This window comes from Monopterus albus, unplaced genomic scaffold, assembly GCF_001952655.1.
Source record: "Monopterus albus unplaced genomic scaffold, M_albus_1.0 scaffold143.1, whole genome shotgun sequence".
Classification (NCBI taxonomy): Eukaryota; Metazoa; Chordata; class Actinopteri; order Synbranchiformes; family Synbranchidae; genus Monopterus; species Monopterus albus.
Window position 1 is genome coordinate 167,554 of NW_018128023.1, and position 11,619 is coordinate 179,172.

At 39.3% G+C, this 11,619-nt stretch overlaps 1 protein-coding gene across 3 annotated transcripts in view; it reads left to right on the forward strand.

The window, feature by feature from the left end:
* Positions 1-11,619, forward strand: part of vps50 (VPS50 subunit of EARP/GARPII complex) — a 101,952-nt gene that overhangs the window by 49,875 nt on the left and 40,458 nt on the right. For all 3 annotated transcript variants that reach the window (XM_020614218.1, XM_020614219.1, XM_020614220.1), the window contains exons 13-16: positions 5,266-5,398; positions 8,823-8,911; positions 9,091-9,185; positions 10,604-10,702. In XM_020614218.1, coding sequence (XP_020469874.1) covers positions 5,266-5,398; positions 8,823-8,911; positions 9,091-9,185; positions 10,604-10,702 — 416 coding nt within the window. The remainder of the gene's footprint in view (positions 1-5,265; positions 5,399-8,822; positions 8,912-9,090; positions 9,186-10,603; positions 10,703-11,619) is intronic.

Consider the following 11,619-nt stretch of genomic DNA (forward strand, 5'->3'; position numbering starts at 1 on the left):
TGGACTGCTTCCCAATCCACCGTGCACCGGCCCCTTACGGATCCTCCTGCAGGTGGTGGGTCCACCAAAATAGAAATAGGCTAACAGAATTATTTTCTGATAATTCCACCAATAGTCATTTTGTTGTTCACACTCTTCAATATGTACTTTCAGATTGCGGGGTATAATTAACTTTGTGGCTTATAGAAGCTGCTAATGGGGCTTTAGTGTTTTGGTATTGTTTTTTTTTTCTCTTACAAAAAGCCATTTGTTCTTCTGATGACACTGCTCATAAATCATTGTGATCCCTCTCATGCACTCTCCACTGTTCACCTTTCTATTATTTTGATATAGGCTGATGTTTAGCACTGTAGTGTATCTAAAGGATGGGGCATTTTGCAAGGCTGTAGAGTGGATGTAGACATAGCTGTGTTTTCATGTTAAGCAGTGCCGTGATCCCCGGTCAGCTTTTAGTTTTTAGTTGCAGCAGATAGTTTCATTAGGCATTAGAATTAAACGAATTGACAACCAGACATTCTGCTCTCAAGGAAATTTTGGTCTCTACTTTGTGTTTATTGTTTTTGCACAGTAAGGGTTTCAGTTGTGAAGTGTGTTTTTTTTTTTTGATTTCTCCAGAGGAATGTTTTGTTAGATTTTTTTTTTTTTTTTTTATGTCCTCAGGCCATCATTCATTAGGTCTTTATTTTCTTTAGTGTCATGGATGGTTCTTGTTTGTTTCCGGGGAGTCTATGCTTTGAAAACTAACAGAAAAATTCTCCATCTGAATTTCATGGAGCCTTCCATCCCTTTTGGCTCATGTGCTATGAACAGTGTTTCTTGGCTTGTCATACTGGGAAAGCACATGTGTTACTGCTAATAGTAATGATGGTCCATGCTTCATTCAGGGGTCTCACTAAGCCCTGACAATGAGCCAGTATTCATAGTGCAAGGGCCCAGCAGCTAAGTGGAAGTCAGTCATCAACAGTTATTATTTACAGCTGTGCTTATCCTACTGTGACATGTCAAAATGAGATAAAGGACTATTATGTGCCCTTCAGTAGAAGCCTGAAAAATATTAGCTTACCAGTCTTTAATTGTGTTGATTTGCTGTACATAAACACCCCATTACAATGTCTGCATAAAGTAGACTCTGCTTATGCATTAAGATGTGTTACTAATTTGAAACCATTAACTCATCACTGTGTACTGTATTCCAAAGTGGGCTGGCCATCTCTCTTCATGCATCATTGAAGTCATTGGTACATTTTTTATTTATAAAGCTATTTTGGACAAACTGCCCCCCTATCTCTGCAAAATGAATTTCTAGAAACTAATCTTCACCATATAATCTCAGATTGCAGGATTTGTATCACCTGTGTGTCCCTGGTGATCAGACAGAGATGGAAAAGAAAGCTTTTGCCTTCTTCACTCCAAGCACTCGGAATACCCTATAAATACAAATTAAAGTAACAAATGTATTGTGATTAGCAAAGTTGAGGGGATTATAGACTCCCTGGTATACAATTCCTTCTCATTCTCTTCTTTAGATTGTCTTGGATCTTTTTAGAAAGTATTTTTTTGATTTTATATTTTTGATTAACTGCCAACTGTTCTTATAATTGCAATTTTATGTTGGGCATGTTCAGCACGTTTTTTTTTTTTTTCAAAATGTTGAGTTATCCTGGCCTGTAACTTTGATGTAGAGTGTGGATACCCCTAACTAAGCCCTATGGGACCCGTTGGGTTTCCTGAAGGTTTGGGCCGTGTGCAGACAGATATGTAGAAATTATGATTGGGTTCATATCAGGTTCAGACTTGTGGCTCAAACGTTAAGCTAGACAGCTGGAGCACTCAAATGTCTGCTTTGTTTAATGCTAAGGAAAAAAAACCCCTATACATACTCAACTGCATTGGGCTCAGGTCCGGTTTGGCTATTATACATTTTAAACTTGTCAGGTCAGGCTCGGATGCCACACTCTCGGGCACGGGTCATGTTCGGACAGAAACATGCAACCAGATCTATGCTCTATTTTGATGCCATAATTTTGCCAGCGTTCCCTTTGGAAAGAGGATCTGAACATCAATGGGACTATTTCTGGTGGAAAAAAAGGTTAAATAAAATAATCTGTCAAGAGCAGGGTGATGATAACATTCAGTTGTACCTTAGAACTTTTCATTTTTCAGACTTGTGCAAAGAAAGAAAGAGACCAATTCCTCTTTAGGAGAGTATATCACATTTGGTTTCTTTGCTTATAAAGCAAGTCTACTGATTGCTGACTATGTATTTGAACTCCTGCAGGTTAATCTGTTCATTTATTCTTTTGAAAAGGAGGAGGGTGTGATTGTCTTTTTCCAAAGAAAGCAAATCAGCCAACTCAAGGCTACCTGTGCTCTCTTGCCTGTCTTCTTTGAAAAATGTGTGGCATTTCTTTGACATGCGCTCCTCCATACGCCCACACACACAACTGAAAAAATGCACTCAGCGTTTTGTCTTTTCAAACCCTTCACGACATAGCTCAGCGTGTGTTATGTGCACAGTGATGGGTAACAGTCATCAGAAAACCAATTGGCTGTCCAGAAATAGATCCTGAGTCCACCTCTTCTGAGCTCTCATCACAGCACTTCTTGAGAAGGATGGTTGGTTCCAGCCAAAGTTTTCATTTTTAAAATTATTAATACTAATAAATTATATGTGTTTTTGCCTACTGCGGGTGTAAGATGCAAACCTGCTTTGAGTTGTCAACTTTAATATGCACACATGCACACGCACACACATATGTTTGAATCTGATTCAGTAACTGTTGCCAAGTAGGTTTTCACATACTGTACAAGCAGTTTATTTTTATAATGTGGTGCAAACTGATTAAAGATACAACTTGAAAAAAAAACAAGTACAATAAAAGAATAATAACAAAATTTTTTTGGGATAATTTTTTTTTTAATCAACCCTCTACTAACTGTATACATACTGTATGTACTGAACAGGCTGACTGAGGTAGTGCAAATGTTTAGTCCTATAAAAATTAATGACATTGTTTGCAATTTCCTGGTTTTCTGCATAACACTTTAACTGTCCATTAAACTTTAGTGTAGAGTGTAACAATTGCTGTTGAATTAAAAGCATTTCCCTCTTACAGCATCAGAGCATTTGTAACAGTAGTGGATCCAGGCCTGTTGTGCCGTTTTGATCAGTATGCAAAACTTTCTTGCCGATGGCTTACTGTCATGAATCTATTTCAGATGTCTCACTAAATAATGTTCTGTTGATAGAGTTTTTCTGGCAAGTAGTTGTGTAGCGCTCAGGCTCTGTTCGACATGCCAGATGAAAAAGCCAGCAAGTGTTGGCCCTCACTTATGTTAGTCTTTGCACAGTTGGGTTCCTTATTGCAATGCACTCTCTCAGCAATCTTCAGTGTGTGAGGCTCATTGCGTGTAATTTACAATGCTTTTGTGAAAGTTAGCAAGGGTCCACAAACACCTATTATAAATAAAGCAGAGCTGCTGTGGACAGCACAGTTTCATCTGGCAGTGATTAATTTTTCCTCCAACATGCTGACAAGACGCTGTTGAGTTATGCTGTTGAGCTGTGGCTGCTGTAGAACAGTGGCTACTGTTGTGCCAGTTGCACTTTTCTTAGGTGGGCTAAATTTTAATTTAACTTACTTGAGCACTTTGTTCTGGCTGTCTAGCCTGTGTTCAGAAGCATGCATTATACTATAGTGTTCTGAGCACTGTGATTATTCACAGGCTCAGTGACAGGCTTTGTGTTTTTCCAGAGATGAAGTGATGCTGTCAGATACGTAGGTGGGCAGACCATTATTTATCATAAAGAGGACATGAAGTCTGCTAAAGCACATTATTGCATGAGTCCATTATCATTTACATATTCTTTTCCTTTGTAAATTAATACAAACAGAGCCACACTGTCTTATAATGCATAGAAGTAATTAATAAGTTTGCCTTGTGGATATTAACATGATGTATTACTTTCAGATGTACACGCAGTGATAGATTATCCACCTGAATAGATATGTCAGCAATCATTCAGGTGCTCAAACTTAAATGATATGTTTCAGTCAAAAAGGTCTATCACGTTGATAACCACATGGTACACCCATGGTTTCCAACCTGGGGTCCGCGCCCCTGTTGGGGCGGCTGCCAGAGATAACTGTGGGGGTGTGAAGGATTGTCTGTGCTGAAGTCAAAATTAGATTTGCACATGGTAAATAAAATCATAATAACACAATTACTGGTTAAACAACAGTTTGCACATGAAACAATTTAAAAAGATTTTTTTTGGTCTGTGTTAAAAAAGTTAGTTGTAACCCTTTCAGACAAGAAATGAAGTCCTGACATTGGCATGCGTGGTAAGCTGTGTGTGGAGAGGCACGGGTGGGAAAATGCTTAGGGAAGTCTACTTTGACATTACCTTGCTTGTCCCCCCACTAATGTCCAGCCTATCTCCACGATGATCTGCAAAAGTGTGCTTTCACTGCTTCTCAAAGTTTTGCAAAGCATTGGATCAGAATATTTCTCCATTCAGTCTGTTGTGTCTCCATGGTGCTCTCTCACAGCTGCATTTCATTGGACTGCTGCTGTGTTTCTATACAGGACTTGGCCCCACACATAAGGTGCAGGGCAGAGAGGGCACAGCAGAACAGACAGCAGGATTTTGTGTATGTTTGGGCAGCATGATGCCAAATCCCTTCCACTTGGTTGTAAGGAAGTATGGCTGCATTTATATGTGCTTTAGAACAGAACTGATCAGAAACAATGAGAAAAGAGTGTTTTATTTCTCTGATTCACTTCTTTATTCTTGCTAACTAGTCCGCTCACGGTGTGGGGAACTAGTGTCATATCAGCTTTTCTCACATACAAGTCGTGGGTGGGCTGGGGGTGGGGGGGCTCCAATGGAAAATGCTTGGGAGCCAGTGCCGTACATTACAGAGTGAATAGCTGCTAAAGGGATAGTTTTCTTACAAATAATGCAAAAACTGAAGTTTTACTTTAATGCAGTTACAGTATTACAATTGAGAATCACCTGTGCATGTTCATTTTAAGCTCATTAAATTGTTATGGTACAGTAACAGAACCCACACACAGGCACATCTGAGATATGTCTTGCATCTTACATATGATGAAAGCATTTGTTATTACACAGAAAATAGATGTCTTTTGTCAATTCTTTGTCTGAGTCCAGGAGCACATGGAAACATGCAACACAAACTATATCAAGGAATTCTTAGAGAGAAAGTGACCTTGCTTTCTCATCCTCTCTGTTGGCAGCATATCACCCTGGACAGCTACATTCCCTGCCTGACAGATCTTTGTAAGGCGCTGTGGGAGGTGATGCTGAGCTACCACCGCACCATGCAGTGGCATGAGGAGCATGACAAACAGGAGAGCACACCAATTCCAGGTACAACACTATACCTAATGTACTGAACCCAGTGACCTTTGTCACATTTCAGCCTTTATTTGAGCAACACTTCTCTGTTTGTTCTGATCTGACAAGTGCAAGTTCAGAAATAAAATCTGTGAGGAAAAAGAGTAGAGAAGAAATGCATTCTGGTGCTAAACTGTGTAGTGGTGTGGCACATTTTTCAGCCTTTATCAAGTTCCTTTTCAGTGTGGCAGTCATCATCGTACGAGTCCCTAGCAATATTAACTGGTAATAATAAGCAAAAAGCCAGTCCTAAGATAAACATAAAATTAGAGGTGATGGCTTTTGGGTGATGCTTCTATCCACTCTGGTCCTCGACCTGGCTTTGTCCTTGTTTTCACCTTTCTATTTTTATCTGATTGCAATTTACTGGACAAACTTGTTCTGCTGGTGACAGTGACTCCCAAAGGCTATAGGAGCCCCAGTGGTCAGGCCCACTGAAGATCACTCTCTCCCCCTATTCGTGTCAGGCACACAGACGCAGTCTCACCTCTCCCCTGATTAAAAAAGCAAAAAGAACATCCTATTGAATTTGGGTCTGTGTCCACTTGATCTTTTGAGCCGGTCAGAATAAAGTGTCATTAATTAATCTGGTAACTTGGAAATCATCTTTCAAGGTCGTATCTGTACCTGATAAAGTAGATCTTTTGCTGAAGCACACACCCTGCCATCAGACGCAGGGGTCGCTCCGTGTGTGTGTGTGAGCACTTGACTGGGGTAGAGTGACCAGCGTGTGCACCTGCTACATACTCAGACATGTTGTGGGCCTGAACCCTGTAGACTAATATTGGAGTGTCTGGAGGCTGTCTTTTCTGCTATGTTAAAGAAAACCATACAGGTAGATTTATTAACAATGCATTGCAGTACCACAGACAAACATGTTCTGTGCAGATATTTTATTCAAAGTAACTTTTGCTATCTAAAAATGTCAGTCAGCCCTGCTGCTTTATTTTTAATTTTAATTTTAATTTCTCACAGTTTTGGGCCTTCACCCTATCATCTATGGGTAAAATTGCATCATATTTTATATCCATGAACAGTAATGAATGTCGTGCTGTGGTAGTGCAGTGTGATGAAAGCCCCGCTGCTTCCATTTTGATTGTGTTCTTATAACATTCAGAAATTGTAAGTAGTGTTCTGACTTTAGCTATTTTTTTTTTTACAGATTTATGCAAAGTTGTGCACAAACTATTGTTTTGAGTCATAGTTTAATACCACTGGGGAGTTGATGCCCCTGTGTGCGTTTGTCTCATGAGTCACCAAGAACTCTGTTATCCACAATAGGTCAAACACTTGTTACCACCCAAAGGGCGGCTTTCCGTATCATTTATATTTTCCACTCTCTCTATAATAGTATTTTAATAACCATTATTAAGGCCTTCTAAGTATTTAAACTGGTCAGGCTTTCTACACCCTGCACAGGTCAACAGTGGGGAAAATACTGTTTTTAAAAAGTGGTGAAAAGATGACGAAAGGAAAAAGGAATACTTTAAGTTAAATAAAAATGTAAAATGGATTCAGAAAGCACATTTTTGCTATTATTTAGATTTTTTTTTAAAGTAATAAACCTTTATTACACTACATTTTAAGCTCAGTTGCTCCCATGAGCTTACAGTTTTACAGTAGTCAAACCCAACCAGATGCTATGTACAAGAATAATTTATATAATGATCCTCCCCTGTGTCATAATTTAATCACATCTGACCAAACAGATATTTTTTTAATTTGATGCGACTTACATTTTCAAAGGATATCATTATGTCCAGTGTCCATTGCAAGTTTAGAAAAGTCATCAGTTGATCATCAGATGAGAAATGTTATTTTTAATTAGATTAGCTATTAAAAAGCATTAGTTAATACCACACCGTTAATGCATATGTAGTTAGTTCTTGGTCTTCTTTCTTTTTCCATTGGCATAACTGAGCTATGGGTTTGCAGAAAGAGTCATTTCTGGTGCCCCCACTCTGTAGCTCTGTTTTGTATCATTAGCTAATCAGTTAGTCTCTCTTGTCTCACCTTTGTGTGGCCTCTCGGCTTTCACAGCCTCAGCTTCACTTTGTTTCTCCAGTATTCTTTCAACAAGGAAGGTTCATCAAATTGTTTGGTTTGTCTATAACTATATTTCCACGTCCAAAAATCTTTTGAGTAAAGGAGAAACTCGAATAACAAATGCTGCAGCAAAGTTTTAGCATTTTTGTCTAGCTTTTGTTGACCAGAGTTACCTTTCCTCTCTCGGTTGGAAGCTATTGTGATTTTGTATTTTGACTTTTTGGGGTATTATATACTGCACTGTGTTGAAGTGTTGAAGTTACAATGAGTTAGGTATGAGGGTGCTGCACTGCTGTAAATCCCTAGCAGTAGTGTAGCCCTGCAGCTGACCTCGACAGCTGGCCTTTCTCTAGATCAAAGCAAAAAGCTTGAATGTCTTTAATAGGACTGACAAATAATTATTACAAAGAATTATTACTTGTTATGGAGTATTTTCTTCCTGTGAAATGTTAGGAACATGCAGAAGGTAAGAGTAACGTCCAAATTGATTTAGGATAGATTTAAAAAAGCTCCTATTTATGGTATAAAATATGGTACTTATTTGTTTTAAACTAGTGTCTTCTATAAATATATCACATGCAAAAGACAAACAAACCCTAAATACAAATTAAACATTATCCTTCATCGTCTCTGCATTTTTCTGTCTTCCTTATTTATCAAAGGAATTTAATGTGGGATTGACAGCCACCTGATTCAGAGGCTTACTGATGCTGGCTTGTCAAGAGATTCCACTTCAAACAGGGCAAGCAGCTTGAGATTGATTGATGCAATTTCCAGCTAAATTAAAGTCTTGCAGTCACTGGAGCTGCCTCTGCTGTGTCTGCACCACATGCTATTTTCTCTCATCGGTCAGAGAAACACAAATAAAAGGATAGTGAGCTGATGAGAGAGGAGGAGCCATTTTTTTCACTGAAGATGTTGGCGTCCTTGTCTGATAGCAAAAAGGACTAGGTCATCTAGTTTTGTTCTTCTGCTTTCTAGGTCGCTGTCAGTTTTCCTGATCTTGAACTTTTTGGATGCTCACTCAGTATAGTCGTCAGCTAAAATTCAGGCACGGTCAAACCTTTGACTGTACTTAAGGCGGGCCAGTTCTGCAGATGAACTACACCACATTTCCCTGATCATATTAAAATGAGGGATATTTTATCACAATCAAAGAAGTATTTTTGTTTAGGCTACTTTCTTCATCAGCCACAGCATGACTTTTGTTTGGAATTTTGCATCACTGTGCATGTGTACGTTGAAATTAGTAAATTGATTTGAGTCTGAAATGACACCTAAACAACTGATAAATAAAATGGATTTCATCAATCTCTTATCAGTCTGTGCACCTTCTTTTGCTTACCAATAGATGACGCAGCAGCAGGGTCTGATGAATTGGTGGTGGACCGTAGCTATGTGAAGAAGAAGCTGGAGCATGGACTGACACGAATCTGGCAGGTTTGTAGAGAAGATTCCCCTTCTACAGTATGTGTTCCTCTGTTTACATGTTCTGAATTGTATTTCTTTCTCCCTTTCCACTTCTAGTTTCTCTTTTCATTTTCCCATTTCTGCTCAATTCAAAATGACCCCGTCACATGTTGTCCTTCTACAAATTACCCTCTCGTTTGTCTCTTCAGGATGTTCAGTTGAAAATGAAGGCTTACATCCTGGGGACAGACATGTCTAACTTCAAATATGACGATTTCATAGTGGTACTGGATGTCATCAGTAGGTATGCCACGGGGCCAGAGCAGCCAGCCCATTCCTTGTTTCCACTAATTGGTCTTCATGATCTTGCTATTTCTGTCGTCTTCCTTTTTGTTTTTCTACTTTCACATGTAGTCTTGCTCTTTTGCTTTACCACTACTTGAATTATGCAAATACACTTATAAACACAAACAGGTTTTGTTTGCCTGAACACTAAAACTGAAAGTATAATGCCAGTGTGACCCATGTAAACCTCACACACATTATTTGTGACTGTAATAGTGTGATACTCCAGTTTATTTGGCATGAATGTACACCACGTAATAAGTGCACACACATTCATCACATTCCTTGAACTGTTGACAAGCTGTGCATTGCGCAGCCCATTGTTACTGTAAATGTGTTTTGGTGTAGTCTGTGTCCAGCAGGACCAATTTGTGGGTGAAAGGAATCTAATTTGTTGGAGTCTTTGTGTGTTTTTCAAGTCCACCAGTAATTATGTGCATTTATTTGTGGGTTCCAATGCTATTATCTGTCCTGTACATTTGAGGTCACCTACCCCAAATCTACGTATATCCAGTAAGGAGAAATTTGCATGTAGTGTTTGCTGATCTAATGAAGCTGCTCTGTTTGTGTAATTGGTTATCTGCTGTGCATACTGTAGATCAGATCATCTTTTCATTTTGTGAAATCGCTGTTTGTCTGTTCAGCTGGAGCAGGTTCAACAGCTTGAAAACGTATCTGCAAATGTCAAAATGGATCACTTATTATAGATGTGGAATTGTAGGGCCCTTTTTCTTTAACAGCATTGCTAACATTACACTGTTTGTCTCTTGATGGGCAAGTTCAAGTCACCAGAGCACATCTGTTTACCTTGTGTCTCTGTGACCCTGCTGGCTCAGCTGTCCTTCACACATAAAGTGGACTTTCCCAAGAGGCTTTGAGGCTGAGGGCTGTTTTTGATCTATCCTCAAGAATGTTTTTCATTCTTTTTTAGAATCATAATGTTTTACCTGCAGAAAACATTTAGGGAGAGTTCATTCAGAAATACCTTTATAACATGTTTAATTTTTATGATAAACATTACTACATTTCTTTATTCATATGGAGAGGAAGTGATTGATGAGATCATTATTTTAATCACAGTACTTCATCACAAACAACTGGGCTTCATTTGTTCAGTAGGCATCTATTGAAGAGTCCACTTTTCTTCTTATGGTGCATTCTCTTACTAGTGAGCCATTTTGTTCCTGTGCTCAGTGACAAAGAGGTTTTGGTTATTGGAGCCTCCAAAGCCACATGTCCTGTAAACACCACTTAATGGGTTCATTATGCCAACATCAGGGGACTTTTTTATAGCGTGGAAATCTCTCTGTGGGGTTTTTCTCTCCTCGTCTTTGTAAATGTCTTCATTTGCTCCCTTACCCTTCCACACTCTCTCAGGCTGATGCAGGTGGGTGAGGAGTTCTGTGGCAGCAAGTCCGAGGTCCTGCAGGAGTCTATCAAACGTCAGAGTATCAACTACTTTAAAAACTATCACAGGTAAGATGCTTTCATTGCTTCTGGCTCATCATCTGGATCATTTGGTGATCAGACATTTCTTTTCATTCACTGTGCTATAATTGGATTGATGGTGTGTAAACAATTAGTGTGTGGATCTTTCACGTGGTGTCCCGAGATATCACTAAAACAAAGTGGTGAGTTGATAGCAGGTTGTCATTCCTTGACAGACCACTGCACACAATCACACTCACTGGCTGCCTTTGATGTGCTTTATTGCCATTGTAGCCCTCTTTGGAGTAGAGCTATAATTACATGTTTCCACTCACTGAGCTGGAGGCGTATTTACATTTTGATTGATAACCTCCTGCCAAACACCTGAATATGTATCCTTTAGCACCACATCATCAGAGGTAATTTGCACTGATCAGTGATGTGATTACCTTTCAAGAATCATTGATAAGATGCTTGAATATCAGAATGATAATGAACTTCATCCTTATCACACAGAATCACGTAAGAGGGAGACAGAGGCATGGTGGGATACATCTTTAGGTTAAAGTTTATGAGGTGATCTCTGTGTAAACTATAATCAGAACTGAGAGGCATGAGAGGAGGAGCTGGACATCTGAAATTATTATGACACATTATCACCCCTCACACACATACACACACATCTGCATTGCTGGCCAGAGGCTCCCTGTGCATATCACCTTCACATTAGGTTTGACTCATTTTCCAGCCAGCTGTCATTGTCAGCGTGATTACCCATCAGTGAACTTTGACTGGTTGATGCCTGTATTTGTCTGTCAGCTGCCTACAGTAAGGCACTCAGTCATCGTGATGGGTGTATTGTTGGCCTGCGGGTACAAAGGTCAGAATGACATTGGCTGGGTTTAGACATGATAAATATCTAAGAGCTTTGCTGCTGGTAATTTTTGCAAACTCATTTTCACTTA